We start from the raw sequence: 21,591 nt of genomic DNA, 5'->3' as shown, positions 1-21,591 counted from the left end.
GGGCTAGGTCGATGCTACTGGTGGGGGCCAACTGTGGAGCCAGGGCATCCTGGGTGGGTGGTCTGGACAGGATGGCAGCAGAGAAAAAAGGACACCATGGGCACGATTAGGTTTTGGCCTTTAGTCTGAAAAAGTGTTGACTGAAAGTGTACAACAGAGAGCGGGTACAAGCGGCTGGGGGCCATGGAGCCGCCAATAAAAAAGAATGTCCTTAAATAAAGTTCACAGAGTAAAAACCAGAACCACCAGTCCTTCCCTCCAACACAACAGAGCACAGGCACAGAACCGGTGATGAGCCCCAAGGAGCAAGGAGGTGGCTGGGGAGGACAGCAGAGGCTCCCAGGCTGCTGTGTGGAGGGAGAGCCCTCTTTGGAATGGGCTGAGCAAAGCCACCCAGCTCCCCCTGCACACCTCATAACCACTGCTAAGGCTAAAGGAAAAAGACAAAACTCAGTCTCAGTCTGGAGGGCTCAGAAAACAGTCTAGGTGGGCAGGGGTCTGGACAACCGCTAGTCCCGCTTGGCCTTCTTCTTGTTGTCACTGTTGCCATTTTCTTCAGCCTCCTCAGTAGAGAGCACCTCCTCCTGTTTCCGCTTGCCACTCTCTGGCTGAAGCGCTGCTGTGTTTCGGGGTTTGAAGCAAATGATGATGCAGGTCATGTTGTCACATCCTGTACCGTCCCCAGAAGTGTCTGGTGCCAGGCACTGATCCAGCAGCTACAAAAGGGATGGGGTAGCTCAGCTTCAGGGTTTGAAAACCTTCCTGGGAACCTAAAGTCTCAAAGGGCTGGCCTTGCTGAGACAGGGTGGCAGAAGGAGGGGAACGGGCAACAGGTGTCACAAAACAGGCCACTTGCTAGTGCATGAGGCATAAGGATAAGTCAGGGAAATGAGGGAAAGGGAAACTTTCTAGTCAGAGTTTAGTATCTGTCAGTAATTAGTGATACTCCCAGGCTCTGGTCTTAACTCAGGCCAAAAGAGAAAACCTTGGATACACAGACCAGACACCTTCTCTCCTCTACCTGGGACTTACCTCTTCCACGATGGATGACAATAACCGAAGTTCCCCATTTTCATCACGCTGGCTGATCTTCGATTGAATAAAGTCTATAACTTCCTGGCTGCTCATCACATTCCTGGGGTCAAAAACAACAGTAAGAATCTTCTTTAGTCCCAGCAAGGCAGAGTAGAGGATAGAGGTCACAGATGGCTCAGGCCAACGTAAACACCCACAGAGACTTTTCTCAGCTTTGCCTTAGGTTTGGGGGTCTTGACACCAAGCTGCTGCCTATCTAGGCTCTAATTCTAGAGCAGCCTGAGAAAAGGGGCTGACTACAGCCATTAGAAGGAAGATAAAGCAGCTCAGAGCCCTAGAAGAGAAGTAATGCTGCAGGGGAAAATAGGGAATTTTAGGGTGTCCCGCCAGTGCTTACCAGATGCCATCACAGGCAATGACCATGAATTCGTGATCGTCAGTGAGAGTCAGCACCTTGATGTCAGGAAGGGCCGAAATCATCTGTTCCTCAGGTGGCAAGTTCTTGTTTCTCTTGTAGAAGTGGTCTCCTGAAGTAAAGGAATGGATGGTTGATGAGTAAGTAGTTTGAGCACTTCGCACAGATTTGTGTTTGAGGCCAGTCAAACCCTGCCATTTATTTCCCTTCTTTACAAAGTTCCATAATCTAGTGGAATGGAGAAGTGAGGTCTAGTTTTTCTGGTTTCAACCCTATCTTTGGGTTGCTGAACCTTAGGTCAGTCACTAACCTGTTTTTTCATCATCTAGAAATGATACCTATTTTACCTATTTCATAGAGATGATTAAGGGACATAGGTAGTAGATACAAAAATACTTGGAAAGATAAAAAGGCCATGAAGATTAAAGTTTGCTATAGGTAGTCTGGAACAGAGAACAAGACCCCAGAAGTTTTTCCCATAGTTTCTTGGCCCTTACCAATGGCTCTGGAGAGGTTGAGGCCACCATTGACTCGCCCATCCATGGTGACCTTGCCACCAGCATTCTTGATGCGTGCTAGCTCCACTTCATCCTCCGGTTTGTGGTCATAGGACATGTCTAAAGCTTTGCCAGCCTCAGACACCACACAGCGGGAGTCTCCTGCATTGGCTACAATCAACTGCTTCCCTCGTATCAGAGCCACCACCGCTGTTGTACCACTGTCAGAGCCAGGCTTAAAAGGAAGAAAGGGACCATCATGGGAGCTTCTGGACACCAGCTCTAATCATTCCCCTATGTCTTCTCATCTCACTAGGACCACCAAGAGCACTTTAACAGACAAGAGGAGCATAGATTTAATCTTTCCAGATATAGCATGCTCTCGCCCTTTTCTGAGATAATTCTACCCGAAAGGCCTAATTCCCCTTGCAGAGTAAATCCCTCCATGACCATGACTTCAGTGCTAAGATAGGAAGGGGACCCTTCTCCCAAAATCAAAATCAGAGAATTCACACTTGGCCTCTTGGGTTTCCAGACTCATTGCCCTCCTTTCCCCACACACCTCCTCTTTGCCTTCCATCCCAGGCACCATCATCTCCTCTTCTTCCTCATCCTCTTCAGCCTCCTCAGTGTCATCCTCGTCTTCCTCATTCTCTGCCTCTTCACTGCTGTAGCCATCTTCTTCCTCACTGCATTCCTGCCAGAGGGACAATCCCAGGCTACTGGGACTGAGATGACCTCCTTGCCCCCTCCCCCCAACTCACGCTCAGAACCAAGAGGCCCTGACTGAACATAGATCCTTAAAACACTGAAAGATGCAAATACATGATCATGATGGAAAAATGTGGAGGACGGGGGAGAGGACTAGGATGGATATAACTAATATCCTGAACTAGGTTCAGCGGTCACTAGCAGGAAACCTCGGGGAAGGCCAGAGCTGCTAGCCAAAAGCACCTTCCAGGCAACATGACCAGAAAATAAGTTGCCCAGAAAAAGAAACACCCACATATCCAAAGTAATAACCACCAACTTCTTGTTCTCTCTCTAGGAGACAGACTCTGAAAGGCCAGAACTAGATCTGTTTGTTACAATGTCAACAAAGGAAGAGGTTAAGAGGGCTAATGGTACCCGTGTTGGTGGAGATAATGAATTAAAAAAAAGCTTAGACTGTAGGTGGGGGATGATGTCAAAATAGGAGACAGAAAAGAGTAGAAAGCTATGCACGGCGACCAACCAGGCCCTCTCTACAACTTCAACATCTATCTGCCCCCACTGGGCCCTTACCTCGCTGTCTTCCTCCTCCTCCTCTGCCTCATCTGACTCATCCTCACTGTCCTCAAAGAACTTGGACTTAGCAACTCGAGGCAGCTTGTCGGAGGCTGAAGAGCAGGAAGGCCCAGCCTCACCAGTGGGAGTGCCAGGCTCCCCACCTTGGCCTGCCTCAGTCCCACATTCCGAGTTGGAGGAAAGGCCCGTGTGAGCCTTGGCTGTGGGGCCATTTTCCTCTGAAGAAGTTTCCCTAGATGGGTCCCCAGGTCCTGCCTCCCCATTGAGGCCCTGGGACCCTGGTTCCTCGCCTGTCCCAGCTCCAGATTTGCTGTGGGGAGCACCCTTGTGACAGTTCTGCCCGTAGCGTGTCAGCAGCTCTTCAATAGTCATGGTAGCCTCTTCATGCAGCAGTGCAGCCTCCTCATTGTCCACTGCAGGGGAGAGGCTAAATCAGCACCCCATGCCAGACTCCTCATGGCATCAGTCCCTTACTACCTCCACAGCCCTTGCAACCTGAGTTCCAACTTCCCCACCACCTCCCACTCCTAAGGCTCCTGTCACTTATCAAATCTCAGAAGAACAGCCCTTTGCTCCCTTTTCCTCAAGTAACATCAGCCTCCAGAGACTTCCTTTGGTCTTTGTCTTGCACTCCCTTCTTAGTCAAAGGAATACTAGTTACTATATGTGTTCCCTATCACCTCTCGTTTTTTATTGGTAAGTTGGAAACCCTAACCTGGCTGAGGACCCAGGAAATCCACAATGCTCCTAGTCCAGGCCTAGGCTTAATGACTGGCTGCTATGGCTAAAGGCAGCTCCAGTCTTAAAAAAAATCACATAAACATTAAAATGAACCAGAAAGACCCAATTGCAATGACAAAAGATGATGTATATAAAAATGCTTACAACACTGTGAACTCAACAAAGGTTAATCCTCTCTCTCCTTTTCATAACCACCTGTAGTACAGGAGATTCTTTAACATGAGGATTTCCCAGGTCCCTAGGAAGCCATCTTTCAGAATTGACACACAACTAATATGTATTAAAGAACAGTTCTTTAATATGCCAATTTCCTCTCAAACAAAAGATGCCACACTCACCATCATCTTCATCAGCTACTTTTTCTTTTTCATCCTCATCCTCAGTGGGTCGCCCTGCAATCTGCGCCAGCTCCTTAATGACTTCCTCAGTGGTCAGTTTGGCATCGATAGCCAGGAAGGCATCTTCCAAAGCCTGAATATAATCAAACTAGTATGAGGCAAGTGTAGGAAGAAGTACGTGGGTACAAAATGAACTGCCTACACACAAGCCTGGGCATGAGGATGAGATGCAAATTAGAGTGTGATCCACCAAGCTGTGAGACACTCACAGACAAATAAAAAAACAGTTTAGAGACTTAGGAATCAATAAGGTAGCTCTAAAAAGGATCAAGTGGGAATAAGCTCATTTTAGGTACGGAATTCTTTAAGAAATACAGTAAGAAGAAGCTGGGTGGCAATGAAAAAGGAAAAGCCAAGGACTGGAAAAAAAGGGAAAGTCTGCAGAAATGGAGAATGAACAGTGTGGGAAGACAGACCTTCTGTAGCTTGCCTTCTTTGTAGGCCTTCTGATCTTTGATGATATCAGGAAGATATTTGGCACAGTACAAGGCAACTTCCTCCCCTAGAACAAAGGTAAAGTCACCCAGAGCATAGCTTCGCACACACAGAAAGTGATGTAATATCAGCACACCATTCTAGAGTGAACCCCAAGGATTGAGAAGATGAATATCTTAGCACAACTGAAACCTATTTAAAAGACAATGTTTTGGGAAGTTCTGACCAAGAAAATGGATTTCACCATCACCTCTCTCAGGGCTATATTAATATATCCCATGTCTTTTCTCGCCTGTATACTTAGTTTTCAGTGAAAAAGAGATAAATGCTAATGTAGGAAGAGGCTTCTTGGATTAAAACAAGGCCTTGTGAGATTAAGAACCAATGCACTATCCTCCTGGGAAGGAAGAATGGCAGAATAGAGAAAAACAGAACTAGGCAGGAAATTATATCTGAGGACCAGAACCCTGGAAAGTAAAAGAACAAAGGACCTGGAAGTGGGGTCCTAGAATGTTACCATATGATCTGCTAAAGTTACCTCCATGTCCATCGTAGACAGAAAACATAGCTGTCTCACTGTCCAGCTCAGGAATACAGTTGTGAGCATCCTAGGAAAAAGAGCATAATCATCATTTCTTAAGGTCAAAGGGTATTCTTCCTTGTGCACCTCAGGTCATTAAGGATTGCCTTCACACCTTAATCGCACTAACCTTTCCCTGGCTGACCTATATGGCCTAGAAATAAGAAAGGAAGATGGGATGATAAATAAGAACAGTACACAGGAGGGAGAAAGGAAGGGAGGGGGAGAAAGGAAAGGAAGGAGGGAGGGAAGAAGGGAAAGAGATGAATCAGGTCACTACCTCTGCAGTCTAGCAGCCTCAGCCTAGGAGATCTCAGTCCAGATGGCAGAATGTTTGGCTGTTGGAACTCTAGATCTGACCCTTTTGGATTTGTGGCAACTATGGGAAGCACCAGAATAAAGGATCTTTAAAGTCACTTCCAGACCCATTCTATGAATCAGTGAACTTAAAGGAAGAAAATGTTAGGGAAGATAGCAAAAAGCAACCTGAGGGCATTACCGATCTAAAAAGTTTCTAGGAGAATCCTGAGACAGCCGGAGTGAAAGCACTAGAAATTGGTAAAGCTACATACACTTAATACTCCCCACCCCGCAAAAACCACCATCTAAACAAATTACTCCCCTTTTCTCTTAAAGTTTAACTCATTTAAGAAGTTACCCCCAAGGCTAGGCGGAGGATATATTTACAAAAGAATATCTTTCCAACAAATAGTTATTAAACTACACACAGTGGAATTTACAATGCCCCATTAAATCAGCCATCCCATCTCCTATCCCCAGCTGGAACTGAGATACCATTTAACTCTGAAGGCACAGCACACCTGAAGAGAAATTTGCAATAGTCCTGCTACACGAACATTTTATTTGGGAGGCTGGGCTTGATCAAATTCTTCTATTAATAAAACTGCTACCCCAAACTAATATTACTGGCTAAGCCAAAGTTCAGGCAAGACTGTCAGACCTAGATAAAAGGGTACCGCCGCTTACCCTGCCCCATCTTGGAAAACAACCCAACCTTCCTTTCAGGTATTCTCTACAGACAAAAAGGATATAATTAGCTATTTACTTTGATTAATTAGTAAAGTTAATAGTTCTCCTTTGTCTTTCAGGTATTAGTATTTAAAAATTTCTAATTATATTAATAGTCAGGAGACCTGAGTGTAGTAGTTCTGTTGTCACTAAAATAAGACTATTCCTTCATTATACAAGTCTAGAATATAAAACTTAGGGGGCTTCCCTGGTGGCGCAGTGGCTGAGAATCCGCCTGCCAAGGCAGGGGACACGGGTTTGATCCCTGGGCCGGGAAGATCCCACATGCCGCGGAGCAACTAAGCCCGTGCACCACAACTACTGAGCCTGTGTGCCGCAACTACTGAAGCCCACACACCTAGAGACCGTGCTCCGCAACAAGAGAAGCCACCGCAACGAGAAGCCCACGCACCGCAACTATAGAGAGCCCACGCGCAGCAAAGAAGACCCAACTCAGCCAAAAATAAATAAAACAAAAAACCAAAAACTTAGGGTTTTAAAGTAGGGAAGAAGAGCACTGAAAAGGAGCTACTCTTTCTTGTATTTCCCTCTGATTGTCTCCAGGAGAAAGTGCCCCAGAAGCTAATGGGCGTCCACAGAAGGCCTTTGATGGCCTATCTATGGCCATTGACACGACTACCTCTTAGCCTCATCCCCAAGATCTAGAAGAACACCACACACCAAAGGTTATCTTCTGCCTCTCTCCCTCTTCCAACCGCTCTCTCACCAGCCACACTGACCTCCCATCCCTCTAGACCAGGGTTTATCTTACTGGGCCTTCCTCTCCTATCACCAACATCTTAGCACTTTCTTGCCTTTTATGATTGTCTTTTACCACAGCATCCTCTACAGTGGTTCTCAGACTTTAATGTGCCTAAGAATTCATTTGTTCATTCATTCATTCATCAAATATCTGAGTATCCATTATGTGCTAGTATGTGTTCTGGGTGCTCAGGATGTATCAGTGAACAAAATAAAGACCCACACTTCATAAAACACTTATATTCTAGTGAGGAATATAGACAACAAACACAGTAAATAGGTAAATCATATAGAATGATGGCATAATTCACATAGAAAGATGGTAGTGCTATGAAATAAAAAGTGAGAAGGGATGGGTTAGATGACAAAAGCAGTGAGAGAATCGGCATGGGACACAGTATAGCACAGGTATGCTAAACCCATAAGAAACTGTACCTCAGCCGTCACTACCTTGGTCATGCTGTGAGTGTCTGATTAGTTTCAGCAAAACAGTTGTGTCACATTAATGTTGATTTTAATTCTGTTGATTTTGTAGTTTGGTTTGTTGGCATGTAATTTATGTCCAGTTCTATGTTTGTACACATATAAGTAACATTACATTAAAAACATTTTAGTGAATACTGGAGATCCACAAATATTGCTTTCCTTAAAAAAAACCAAAAAACAAAACACACACACACAAAAAATCCATGGAAGATCTCCAAGATATTTTGTTAAATAAAACAAAGTGCATAATGATATATTTAGTAAGCTGCTTTCTGTATAGGCGGGAGCATAGGAATAGACATTTGTCTTCTCATACTTTAATACTACAAGGACACACAGAAAACTAATAAAAGTAAACTGTGGGAGGGCATGAGGGCGCAGACTGATGGGAGCAAGACTTAAGCATGGGAATGTTTACTTTTTCAAAAGTAAATGAAATGTCTTTTTAAAAAGACTCAATATATGCTAAAATTTGAGAGGCTGGTCCAACTAATTTCACTTTTTTGGTAGATGAGAGAGGAGCACTCTTCCTGTCCACTGCTTCCCAGTGGAACAAGAGAATCAACTGGTCTTTCTCTGTCCTGTAACGCACTCTAAATCACAGCTGTATCATCTCTTTTTTTTTAAATAGATCTTTATTGGAGTATAATTGCTTCACAATACTGTGTTAGTTTCTGTTGCACAACAAAGTGAATCAGCCATATGCATACACATGTCCCCATATCCCCTCCCTCTTGAGCTTCCCTCCCATCCTCCCTATCCCACCCCTCCAGGTCATCGCAAAGCATCGAGCCGATCTCCCTGTGCTGTGCTGCTGCTTCCCACCAGCCAACTATTTTACATTCGGTAGTGTACATATGTCGATGCTACTCTCATTTCGCCCCAGCTTCCCCCTCCCACCCCATGTTCCCAAGTCCATTCTCTATGTCTACCTCTTTATTCCTGCCCTGTAACTAGGTTCATCAGTACCATTTTTCTGTTTTCTTTTAGATTCCATATATATGCGTTAGCATACGGTATTTGTTTTTCTCTTTCTGACTTACTTCACTCTGTATGACAGACTCTAGGTTCATCCACCTCACTACAAATAACTCAGTTTCGTTTCTTTTTATGGCTGAGTAATATTCCATTGTATATATGTGTCACATCTTCTTTATCCATTCATCTGTTGATGGACATTTAGGTTGGTGTACTATCTCTTTTGAACCCACACCTCTATTTAAAAAAATCTTTTTGACTTCTCATCTGTTCCTCACAAGATCATGTGACTTTGAAGCAGATCTAGCAACAGTGAACACAGGAAAAAATATTTAACCTCAACAGTAATCAAAGAAATAAACATTAAAAAACCAAGGAATTATCCTTTTGTGCAAATGAGAATGATGAAAAAGATTAATAGTATCCAGTAATAATACGAGTGAAGATAAAAACACATTCTCATGTACTCTGATCAAACAGGAATATAAATTACTAGTTTTCCTGGAGGGCAATTTGGTAATATGTACCACAATGTGCATGTCTTTTGATCTAGTAATTTGACTTCTAAAAGTTTATTTTATGGGAGTACTGACACAAGGAAACAAAGATATGAAGAATGTTCATTACAGCATTACTTATAATAAAAAATAATTATAACCATCTAAATTTCCATGAATAGATTAGATTACAAACAGTACATCCCTCCAATGGAATATATGCAGCTCTTAGAAATGATGAATATGTATTCATTTAGAAATGAGTTCACAATATATTGTGATAAAAAGCAAAAAATAAAGTATCTATGTATATGTTAGAAGTCTAAGATAACACATCAAACTTAGTGGAGGGTGAAATCTGAGTAATAATTATATCCTACTTTTCAAGATTTTTATTTTTATACAATTAGCCATATCGTTCCATTCTGAATAATGACCACAACAAAAGAAACCTATGATTGTCCTTAAGCTGCCAAGCTACCATATACTGTGTGATCTCTGGTCAGCTATCTATTGATGTGCCTCAATTTTACCCTCTATAGTATGGAATAAGAATATCTACATTACTCGTATCATCACAGGACTATCATGATGCTGATGTAAAACATGTAAAAATTCTTTGTAAACTGGAACGTAATATATAAGTATACATATTCTGCTCTGAAATTTAGTACCTGGTTCACATTTGTCTTCTCTATCCTTTGTCTCAAAGAGGAATGCCCACAATAAAGATTCATCTTATACCTCGAGGTCTCAGTTCCTAGAACCACTCCACATTACCTTCTCCTCCACTTCTTGGTGAGGTTTTGGATCTATATCACTTGGAACTGCTCTACCTTCTCTAAGCACTTCAATTTCCCCCTTATATCTTCAATCATAGCTTCCATACCTTTACCTTTGTCTCTCTCTCTGTCCTCTTCTGAGTCAGAGCTAAGTATTGCATATTTCAACTCTGTCTCTTAGCAATCTAGAAAAACTCATCCAACCTTGTATAACCCGACCAAATGCTTTCTTCACACTTGAATCCGAGCCACTAAGTATCGCTAGTCATAAAATGTCATGAAATCATGTTGATTGTGGTGACTACTTCCATTTAGCACTTTTTTCTCTATTCTGCATTGACTCTTAAATATATTAACCACAGTCAGTCACAAACCTTTCCCACATTATTCAAGCTCTCAATGTTATTTTCCTTTCACTCATAGCAGATGAGCTAACCTCTTACTTTACTTAGATCAAGGTCTTATTTCAAGATCTACCTCATCTTCCCTATTCTAACTCAAAATTTCTCCATAGCTGTATCTAACATCTCCTTCACTTCTGCCTCAGAAGCAATATTTCTCCTCTCTCTTTTTTAATAAATTTATTTATTTATTTTTGGCTACGTTAGGTCTTCGTTGCTGCGCGCAGGCTTTCTCCAGTTGTGTCAAGTGGGCTTCTCACTGCGGTGGCTTCTCTTGCTGCGGAGCACTGGCTCTATGTGTGCAGGCTTCAGTAGCTGTGGCACGTGGGCTCAGTAGTTGTGGCTTACGAGCTCTAGAGTGCAGGATCAGTAGTTGTGGCACACGGGATTAGCTGCTCCGTGGCATGTGGGATCTTCCCGGCTCAGGGTTTGAACCCGTGTCCCCTGCATTGGCAGGTGGATTCTTAACCACTGCCACCAGGGAAGTCCCTCTCCTCTCTTTCTAGATTAACGTTTCCTCTTAAACTCAAACCCTTCTCCTTCAGAATCATACTTCACGAAGCAGGCAATCACTATAACAGCAATCCCAATAGCCATTTTGCAGGCTTCATTCTCCCCAACCGCTGTATGTAATTAAATAGTACAAACCACGTCAGCTTTCTCAAAAGTTCTCTTGGGTTCTGTGAAGAACTGTAGTTCTATACCTCCAATTGCCTGTTTCTACAGGATATCCCTTCTCCACCTCAAACTTAACATATGTAAATAGGAACTTAGCAGTCTCCAAAAAAATCAAAGTTTCCCCTACATGTCTTATTTCTGTCAATGGAATCTTAACTGTCCTAGGCAACACCTAATATCAGTCCTCCTTGACTTCCTGGCTGTCTTCCACCAACCACTACTGAGTCCTGCTGACTTTTCCCTCATAACTGTGATCCTGGATTACTTTATTCTTAATGGTATTTTAACTCCTCTCCAATCTCTACTCTCTGCCCCCTGTAATCCAGCCTACATACATCCAGCTGCCAGATTAATCTCCCTTATATAACATTTTATTGCTAGGCCCTTCAATGGACTCTACTGCATTAGATTAATTCCATACAAGTTACTGGCAATTTAAGGCACTCAGTAATCATTCCTATCCATCTCCATAACCTAGTCTCTTTAACTCATACCATTCCCCAAAAGAAACTACTCTTGACACTCTTGATACTGAACACCCTACCCCAGCAAAGTAGTAAGTATGCCTGCTTCAGTCTTTCCTCCTATCCTTTCTTCTAATACTTTTTCTTCTCCCACTTTCCTCCTCCCCATTTGTTACCATTTATACTCTTTCCTAAAGGTCCAGTTAGTCTCACCACCTCCAAGAGATATTTCTTCATCACACCAATACTCTGTGATCATTCCCCACCCGAACTCTTAACATTTATTGCTTCTACCAATAATTTGGCATTCAGCATATGCTATCTTGTATTGTTATCCAACATTCCATAGGGGAAAAGGGAGTCCTAGGTCCAAAACAGCATGAAAACAGATTGTCTTAAATTTCTTTACAGCGCTGGGGCCTAACAGTATGTTTTGTAACACAGCAGGATGTTTGCTTATGATGGTGAGTTCCCAGCTGCCTCAGAACAAATATCTTAGGGATACCTCCTCCTTCATTTACTACCCAAAACCTAACGTTGTATCATAACACAATAACCACTGAGATGGTACGAAAGAAATGATGCAGAATACACAGATCACCTGAATAAGGGCTCTTAGGTCTTGCCTTACTAAATTATATATCACACAGCCCCTTCTGACCTTCTAGACACCAGTGGATCTGCTATTAATAAAGACCTGGTTATCTTTCCTGATGTCAATTTCCTAAGGTTACAAATACATCCACAAAGGCTCCTGTGTCACTTGATCAATCATTTAGATTTATGATACTTAAATTTATCTAAATCTTTGCAATTCAAGATAAAACTTTTGAAGGTGGTTGGAAAGGGAACTACATTTTTGGTTTTAAAAAGTCATGTATTGGGCTTCCCTGGTGGTGCAGTGGTTGAGAATCTGCCTGCCAGTGCAGGGGATACGGGTTCGAGCCCTGGTCTGGGAAGATCCCACATGCCACGGAGCAACTGGGCCCGTGAGCCACGACTACTGTGCCTGCGCGTCTGGAGCCTGTGCTCCGCAACAAGAGAGGCCGCGACAGTGAGAGGCCCGTGCACCGCGATGAAGAGTGGCTCCCGCTTGCCGCAACTAGAGAAAGCCCTCGCACAGAAACTAAGACCCAACACAGCAAAAATTAAATAAATAAATAAATAAATAAAAATTTATTTAAAAAAAAAGTCATGTATTACTGTCTGACTTTTAAAATTATATGCATGTATTACCACTGTGCTACGGACTGAATGTTTTGTGTCTTCCTAACATTCCTATGTTGAAACTTCAGGGCCAAAGTGATGGTATTTGGAGGTAGGGCCTTTGGGAGGCAATTAAGTCACGAGGGAGGAGCCCTCATGAATGAAATTAGTGCCCTTATAAAAGACCCCAGAGAGGTCCTCTGCCTTGTGAGGACACAGCTAAAACACAGCCACTATGAACCAAGAAGTGGGCCCTCTCCAGACACCTTGATCTTAAGCTTCCCATTAGGGTCTCAAAGAGATATTTACACACCCATGTTCATAGCAGCTTTGTTCACAAGAGCCAAAAAGTAAAAAAACCCACGTGTTCATCAACAGATGAATGGATAAACAAAATGTGGTATATACATACAAAGGAACATCAAGCCTTAAAAAGAAAGGAAATTCTGACACATGCTATAACATGGATGAACGTTGAGGACATTATGCTATGTGAAATAAGCCAGTCATCAAGACAAATCTGTCTTTATATGAGGTACCCAGACTAGTCAAATTCATAGAGACAGAAAGTAGAACAGTGGTTGTCAGGGGCTGGGGGAAGGGGGAATGGGGAGTGGTTCAATGGGTATAGAGTTTCAGTTTTGCAAGATGAAAAGAATTCTGGAGACTGGTTGCACAACAATGTGAATTTACTTAACGCTACTGAACTGCACGTTTTAAATGGTTAAGATGGTAAATTTTATGTTATGTGTATCTTACCAAACAAACAAACTTCCTACAAAGAAAAGCCCAGTGTCAGATGGCATCACTGGTGAGTTCTACCAAATATTTAAAGACTAATTAATAGCAATTCTTCACAAACTCTTCCAAAGTACAGAAGATGGGGTGACACTTCCCAACTCATTCTATGAGGCCAGTATTATCCTGATACCAAAACCAGACAGACATCGCAAGAAAACTATAGACTTAATATCATTAAGATAGTAATACTCATCAATAGATCTACAAATTCAGAGCAATTCCTATCAAAATCCCAGATGCCTTTTGTACTGAAACTGACAAGCTGATCCTAAAGCTCATATGGAAATACGAGGGACCCAGAAAAGAAGAAACAAGAAAAAGAACAAAGCTGGAAGACTTGTACTTCCCAACTTCAAAACCACAAAGCTATAGTAACCAAGACAGCGTGGTACATAGATCAATGGAATGGAATTAAGAGTCCAGAAATAAACCCTCATATTTATGGTCAATTGATCTTAAACAATGATGCCAAGATAATTCAGAAAGGGAAAAGAATACGCTTCTTAACAAATGATGGGGACTTCCCTGGTGGTCCAGTGGTTACGAATCTGCCTTCCAATGAAGGGGATGCAGGTTCGATCCCTGGTCAGGGAACTAAGATCCCACATGCCGCGGGGCAACTAAGCCCTGAGCTGCAAAGCCCGTGCGCTCTAGAGCCCATGTGCCACAACTAAAGAGAAGCCCACACGCTGCAACTAAGACCCGATGCAGCCAAATAAATAAATAAATACCTAAAAAAACAAAAAACAAAAACAAACGACGCTGGGACGAACACATATCCAGATGTAAAAGTTTGAACTTGGAACCCTTCTTTACACCATACACAAAAATTAACTCAAAATGGATCACAGACCTAAATGTAAGAGCCAAAACTATAAAACTCTTAACACTGGACTTCATCAAAATTAAAAACTTTTGTGCTTCAAAGGACACCAACAGGGGCTTCCCTGGCAGTCCAGTGGTTAAGACTCTGCACTTCTACTGCAGGGGAGCACGGGTTCGATCCCTGGTTGGGGAACTAAGATCCTGCAAGCCCACATGCTACTCGGCATAGCCAAAAAAAAAAAAAAAAATGGACAAAGGATCTGAACAGCCATTTCTCCAAGGATACAGAAACGGCCAATAAGCACAAGGAAAAATGCTCAAACATCATTAGCCATCACGGAAATACAATCAAAACTACAATGAAATACCATTTCACACCCACCAGAATGGCTATAACTGGAGGAAAAAAAAAAAGATAACAGGTGTAGGGAGGAGGTAGAGAAACTGACACCCTCATATACTGCTGGTAGAAATGTAAAATGGAGCAACCACTTTGGAAAATAGTTAGGCAGTTCCTTAAAATGTTAAACGCGGAGTTACTATATGACCCAGCAATTCTACTCCTAGGAATATACTCAAGAGAAATAAAACTTATTTCCACACAAAAATCTGAACATGAATATTCATAGCACCATTATTCATAAGAGCCAAAACGTGGAAGTCCAAACCACCATCAACTGATGGATGAATAAACAAAATGTGCATACAATGGAAGATTATTCAGTCATAAAAAGGAATGAAGTACTGATTGATTCATGGTACAATCTGGATGACCCTTAAAAATGTTGTTTAGGGGCTTCCCTGGCGGCACAGTGGTTAAGAATCCTCCTGTCAATGCAGGGGACACGGGTTCGAGCCCTGGTCCGGGAAAATCCCACATGCCACGGAGCAACTAAGCCCATGTGCCACAACTACTGAGCCTGCGCTCTAGAGCCCACGAGCCACAACTATTGAGCCTGCACGCCACAATTACTGAAGCCCGCGTGCCTAGAGTCCGTGCTCCGCAACAAGAGAAGCCACCGCAATGAGAAGCCCGCGCACTGCAATGAAGAGTAGCCCCAGCTCACTGCAACTAGCGAAAGCCGGCGCGCAGCAACGAAGACGCAACGCAGCCAAAAATAAATAAATTAAATATATATATATATATATATATATATATATATATATATATATAGTTTAGTAAAAAGCAACCAGACATAAAAGGTGACATATTTATATGAAATGTTCAGAATAAACAAATCCATAAGACATAATGTAAATTAGTGGTTGCCAGGGGTTAGAGGAGGGGGGATAGGGAGTGACTAATAATGGCTACAATATTTCTTTTTCGGGTGATGAAAATGTTCTAAAATTAATAGTGGTGATGGCGGCACAACTCTGTGAGTATAATAACTATTGAAATGTACACTTTAAATGGATATGGTACCTGAATTATATCTCGATACAGTTGTTTAAAGAGGGACCTGTATATACATTTTCAAGTACTATGCATGATTAAAAGTTGATACACTCCATCTCTGAACTAGACTTAGAGGGAAACAGAAAACAACTCCACTGGAATTGGTACTCAGTTCACAGTGTATCATTAAACATCAGTGATGCTTTCAGTTCTAAAGATTTGTGCTTCCAGACAGCACAATTTTAATGGCAGCTAACAGTGGCAAGAACTACTGATCAGATCTGTCAAATTTCTACATTCAAATTCAAGCCCTTACCTCTCAAAGTATAATTCCAAGATGGTAACCCAATAGAGCGTCAGGGGTTCAGAAGCAGTATTAACTGCTAGGGGATTGGGCAACAGAAATAATGTAAGATATTCTTGAAATCTTGAGAAATAAGTTCTGACTGTAACTTACAGTTGCTTGAAAACTTACAAAGGAATAGTATAGTAGAAAAAAATTTCTCCATATTAATGGACATGCATTTGATATCATTTCATGCTACCTTTGAATTGTAAAGAATAGGAACTGCATGCTGATCAAAAAGAATGCCCTTTTATGAAAATTGCTTAACTGTATCCTAGACAAAGGAATTCTTATCTGGTTCAGTAAGTAAAAAGTGCTTTAAGCTACAGATGAGACACTAATCTGAGGTACAAACAATAAATGGTCTTCAGCCTCAGATGCCCTCTCTCAAGTGGAACCCCACAGCATGCTTGTGGTATCTCATTTTATATCTCCCCTATTAATATAATGATTGAAACTATCATGCATGTATCTTTAAGAACTTTCTGCTCAACATTATCTACATTCAATTCTAGATGACTCTCTGTGACCACTAATAAGCCAGCTTCTATATGGCAATAAACAGCTAGCCTACTCAAATTTATACTCTAGGTATTGATGCTGCCTTTAAAAGGGACAAATATAAGATATCTATATATATATCTATATATATATATATCTCCTAATTCCCCACAGGAAGCAATTTTGTCACTTCCACAGAACCTCATAACCAAAAACTAAAAGTACTCTAGTCTCTTTGAGACTACATCAACTAAAACTGTTTTCAGATTGGACTTCTCATTAGACATCAGAAACTCAGAGCCTTTCCATATATATTTCTCAGGCACCCTTCCACAACCTACCTGTTAACCCCCAAAATACATACCTCAACCAGCTTGAGGGTCCCTCCAAACCATGGAGAAGGAAGAAGGGAAGGGAACATCAACTGTGGTATTTTGATTACCCCTCCTCAAAACACCCTGGTTCCACAGCAAAAGGGGCTGGAGAGAGGCAGAAAGTATAAAATGCCAGCTATTGATAGTTGCCATTCTTGCCTCAAGAGAAGGGATAAAACAGTACTCTCTAAGGCTGACTATACATCAGTCAGGATTTCAGTAACCTTTATAATGTGTATGGGTGTGATAAACTTACCTCAACTAAATCATTAGGACCAGGCAAATAAGGTCAATAGAATTAATAAACTGGTGAAATTCAGCCCTAAAGGTTAAGAGTAACAGGAGTACACTTTCGGAAAAGGTAAGATTCACTCAACAGGCTAGAAGTCAGTTCTTTTCTTGCCATAGCAAAGAAACTATGTTATACTGCAGGGAGAAAGGAAACAAAGCCAGAAGCAAAAGTATCAATGCAGCAGAACAGGATCCCAAACAGGACTTCAAGAAGATTTGATTGGGTATACTTAACTATTCAAACAAAGGGAAATTCAGAAACCGCACAATAAGATTTTAAAACCCTAAGTGGTTATCTCTCAGGAGGAAGATTAGGATCTAAGGAATAGTCTAGCAAGATCTCTACAAACCAAACAGCCCCTGATGAAAACAGTTATGTTCTAATTACCAGAGGAGAAGCCAAAAATAAAGGGAAATGCCCTGCACAGAAGAAGCAAACAGTACAGAATCACTGGGCAAAAGACTTGGAAAATTGATTATCCAAGCAACTCAATTCATAAAGAAAACTAGAAAGAGTAACAAAGAAGTGGAACAACCACAGCAGAGAGGAAAGTGGAAAATATGGAATGAGAAACCCAAAGGAAAAGCCTTACTGTGACATGAGATAGTCACCTCAAATCTTACAATATTAACAGAAAATGCCATAGAACTGGAACCTCCAAATTACCAACTAACCCAAACCCCAGATTGACAGCGAAGCTACATCCAGATATTTCTACCAGCCAGACAATTACACTTACCAAGCACCCAGTAAACTCAATACTGTGCACCATAGAGAAATATAAATGCTTTATTTCAGGATGACACAGATGAGAACAGTGTGTAGTATAGGTCTTGAACAATTTTCATCCTACAGATTCTTTCCACCAAGGCACAAGTATCCTAATCTCTCTGGGCGTCGGTTTTTGAGCTGTAAAATGTGGTGAGATGAACTATATAGGATCCTCTCCATTCCTGAGATTTTAAGCATATGATAAAGTCTGCCGTGGGTATAAAATTTGAGTCTGAGAACAAACCATTTAAGTTTATACTGTCATTCCAGAGCTAACCACAGGGAGGAGTGAGGGATTTGAAGAAATTCCCAAGGGAGACTTTTGGCTGTTACCTGAAGCCCACCTAGTAAGTGGATAAACCTTCGATCCCAGACATAATAGAGCATTTCCCTGGCTCCTCTGCCTAGACCTCACAAAACTCTTCACAAAAACACGTCTTACACATGTCTTTCTTCCTTTCCCTCCTACCATAGTTTTCTCTGTTCTCCTTTGTAGTTTCACACCCATTTGCCCAACACTACTCCTTTTTATCCAGAATTTTTCCATTTTTCCCTTTTATCGATAGTAAATTTTTCTATAAAAGAAAAATCAGTTCTCTGTAGGTTAAGAAAAAAAAAGTTGATGAAATGACTGAAAATCAAGGAAACTATAAGCTACAACAAGCACAGGTAAAATGACAATTACTAAGTTTTAGAGAAATTCCGAGTGAGAAAAAAACATCAGGCATAATTTTAAAAGAAATTATAGTGACTGACACAGTTCAAGGCTTCCAAAGGCCAAGAAAGGCCGTGAAAGAATACAAACGAGTGACAACTCTCGGAGGTCAAGTCAAACCTCTGAAATTAACACGTGGTGCCCAGGGCCAGGCATATAGGTATTAAGATTTTGAAGCGGACTATTTGCCTGGCTTCCTTTCCTGTCAAACTCCTCGTCCAAAGACGCCTCACACATCACATTTTTTATTTTTAAGTACAATCATTCACATCTATCCGCCTCTCTCTAGCAAAAGTCAATGGATAAATAGTCCCTCTCTTCATCTTTACTCCCACATTAAACCTCACACCGTTTACGAGCCTGGAGGGCTGGTTTGTCACGAGAGGATGGCGCGAAGGCACGGGGAGGTCGGTCAGTGGGCGGAAGGTGCCTCTCCCCACATGGCCGAGCCCTCGCCGCCAAGCTGGCCACCGTCACACGGTCTCCTAGCACCGGCAGCTCCCTCTCGGCCCCGGCTCCGCTCTCGCTGTCGCCCCCCAATTTGCCGCTGCGGTCACAGGCTCTCGATTCGGACCCTTCCCCGGGGATGACCCCATCCCCCCCCGGCTCCCTTTCTCCGTCAGGTTCCCGCCCTACAGCCGTCAGCCTATGGGCCCCTCCCGCCTCACCTCCATGGAGACGCGCCAGCCTTGCATGGCGGAGAAGCCGTAGGGCAGCGGCAGCCGCGAGGCGCCGGTGCCGACCCCGTCCCCGGAGCACTTCACCGTGTTGGGCTGGGAGAGGTAGGCACCCATGGCGGCGGCTGACCGGCGGCCTCAGGGGCAGGCGAACGGAGCGCGACCCGTGCCGGCGCCGGAGCCGGAGCCCCGGGTGAGCGCGCGGCAGGAGCGGGCCCGGCTGCGCGGCCAACGCAAGGTGCCGGTGAAAGGCGCGAGGCGGCCCAGGAGGCGGTAACGGGACCGGAGCAGAGAGGGAGCGGAAGCGGAAACGGCGCCGCTTCAGACCCCGCCCGGACGGCGCGGCGCGGCGCGGCGCTGGGGGCAGTCATTTCCTTAGCAACTCGCCCCGCCCGCGGGGACAACGGCCCGCCCAACCGCCCTCCCGCGAGATTGGCGCGGCCACGCCCACCAACGGCCGCGGCCTCCTTGGGGCAGCGTGGGACGTTGCTCCTCGCCAGTGTCTGTCCTCAACCGTCCCCCACTGTCCCCCGCCTCCGCTCCCCTACCCCGGCCTCTCGCGTTTTGTCTGAAGCTCTTTTGTGCGGGACCTGGCACTTCCGGTTCATCCTCCAGCGTGTCAGTTCACTCTCCACCGCGCCCTTAGACTCCCTCAAACCCCGCCCCGTACGGTTCAATTAAAGTTGACTAGGGTTCTGAGCGCAAGAAGTACCCTGGCCAGGCTTTGTGAGGCCTACGCGAGTAGGATGTGAGAGAGTCTTTCTGATAAAAGAAAATGAAGACCTCGATCTGTGACCCAGTCTATGCTGGTCGAGAAGAAATCAGAGAGTGGAAGAGCTGTTAACTTGAGGTCCTCAGGATGCCCCAGGCGTGCGTTATACCAGGGGGAGAAGGGAATAATGTTACAAGGTTGCAGGGGTGAAGAATGAAAGTAAACTGCTTTGGTGAGGGTTTTTGAGGAAGCTATCTGGCCTCGTTGGAGATTGATTTTAAGTGGTAATATTAGATAGGCTAGAGATGGTCGCAAGCGCCAAAATGGGTGACTTGGAACTTCACTGCTATCCTGGTGTAGCACTTGGGGATTGTTGGTCTAGTCTTCGTGTACAGTGTAGATTGGAGGGAGAGTCTGGAAACTAACTGGTTAAAGGGCTCTTAATCTAAGTATGGGACGAGAAGGGCAGGGACTGAGGTGGGTGGCAATGGGAATAGAGATAAAGGAACAAATTAGACAATAAGAAAAGGACAGGATTTAGTAACAGATTGGATTCGGGGTGGAAGAGAAAGGGAAAATTCTCAAAGGATAAGAAGATTAATTCTTTTAAAATACAAAGATCATGGCTTCCTCCTGCTCTTCAGATAGTCCAGATTCCTTAACATAGTTTACCAGACCCTTCATGCTTGAAAGGCTTCTTCCATGTCTCTCCCATTCCTCTCCATCTCCGCTACCCGGTGCTTCAGCAATATGTCTTTGGGCTCCTCCATGCTTTCTCTTCCTATGCTTTCACCCATGGAACATACCTCCTCACCCACCCACCCTCATCATTACTACCTTCAGGAAGTCTTCTCTAATATCCCTACAATGGTTTGGGTCCCCACTTGTGTGTCTTTCCTGACAGACTATAAGCCTTTAGGAAGTCAGAAACTCTGTCAAACTTACTGTTGTATACCCCAGCATCCCTAGCACAATTCTTATCTGTGCTGAATAGTATTTAAATACTTGTTGAATGAATGACTATCACCAAGGTTTTGCCTCTGAATGACAAAAATTGGCAGAGCCGGTAACAGAAAATGGTGTGATGGGGGCGGGGGGCGGGGGTGAATGCTAGTTTGGGGAGAAAATGGTGCGTTTGGTTTAAGGTGACAACCAGATATACAAACATTGCAAATATTGGCTTGAAGTTAGGCTATGAAGGTAGGAGGTGTTAATTAGGCCTGTTGGTCATCAGGAACCTGGATAAGATCTCTTACCAAGGCAGTGTTAAAGGAGCGTGAAATTACTCGGCCTCTTTTCTTTTTTTTAAATTTATTTATTATTTATGTTTTGTCTGTGTTGGGTCTTTGTTGCTGCACGCGGGCTTTCTCTAGTTGCGGCAAGCGGGGGCTACTCTTCGTTGCGGTGCGCAGGCTTCTCATTGCGGTAGCTTGTCTTGTTGCGGAGCACGAGCTCTAGGTGCGCGGGCTTCACTGGTTGTGGCACGTGGACTCAGTAGCTGTGGCTC

At 43.4% G+C, this 21,591-nt stretch overlaps 1 protein-coding gene across 2 annotated transcripts; it reads right to left on the bottom strand.

The window, feature by feature from the left end:
- Positions 1–101: 101 nt before the first annotated feature.
- Positions 102–19,691, bottom strand: PPM1G (protein phosphatase, Mg2+/Mn2+ dependent 1G). Of its 2 annotated transcripts, XM_082357738.1 has the most exons (11): positions 19,364–19,481; positions 16,908–17,022; positions 5,347–5,416; positions 4,790–4,875; positions 4,314–4,446; positions 3,232–3,647; positions 2,510–2,644; positions 1,948–2,182; positions 1,433–1,562; positions 1,033–1,135; positions 102–716 (listed from the first exon to the last, which is right to left on the bottom strand). In XM_082357738.1, the coding sequence occupies exons 2-11, from the start codon at positions 16,962–16,964 to the stop codon at positions 510–512; spliced, it is 1,572 nt and encodes a 523-aa protein (XP_082213864.1). In that variant the 5' UTR covers positions 16,965–17,022; positions 19,364–19,481; the 3' UTR covers positions 102–509. The 2 variants fall into 2 exon arrangements, with proteins under 2 accessions (XP_082213864.1, XP_082213863.1); XM_082357737.1 differs by lacking the exon at positions 16,908–17,022 and having other exon boundaries at positions 19,364–19,691.
- Between the last annotated feature and the right edge of the window lie 1,900 nt (positions 19,692–21,591).

This window comes from Balaenoptera borealis (assembly GCF_965194805.1).
Source record: "Balaenoptera borealis genome assembly, chromosome: 15".
Lineage (NCBI taxonomy): Eukaryota > Metazoa > Chordata > Mammalia > Artiodactyla > Balaenopteridae > Balaenoptera > Balaenoptera borealis.
Note: the sequence above shows the minus strand (reverse complement) of the source record. Positions and strands in the feature narration are given on the sequence as shown.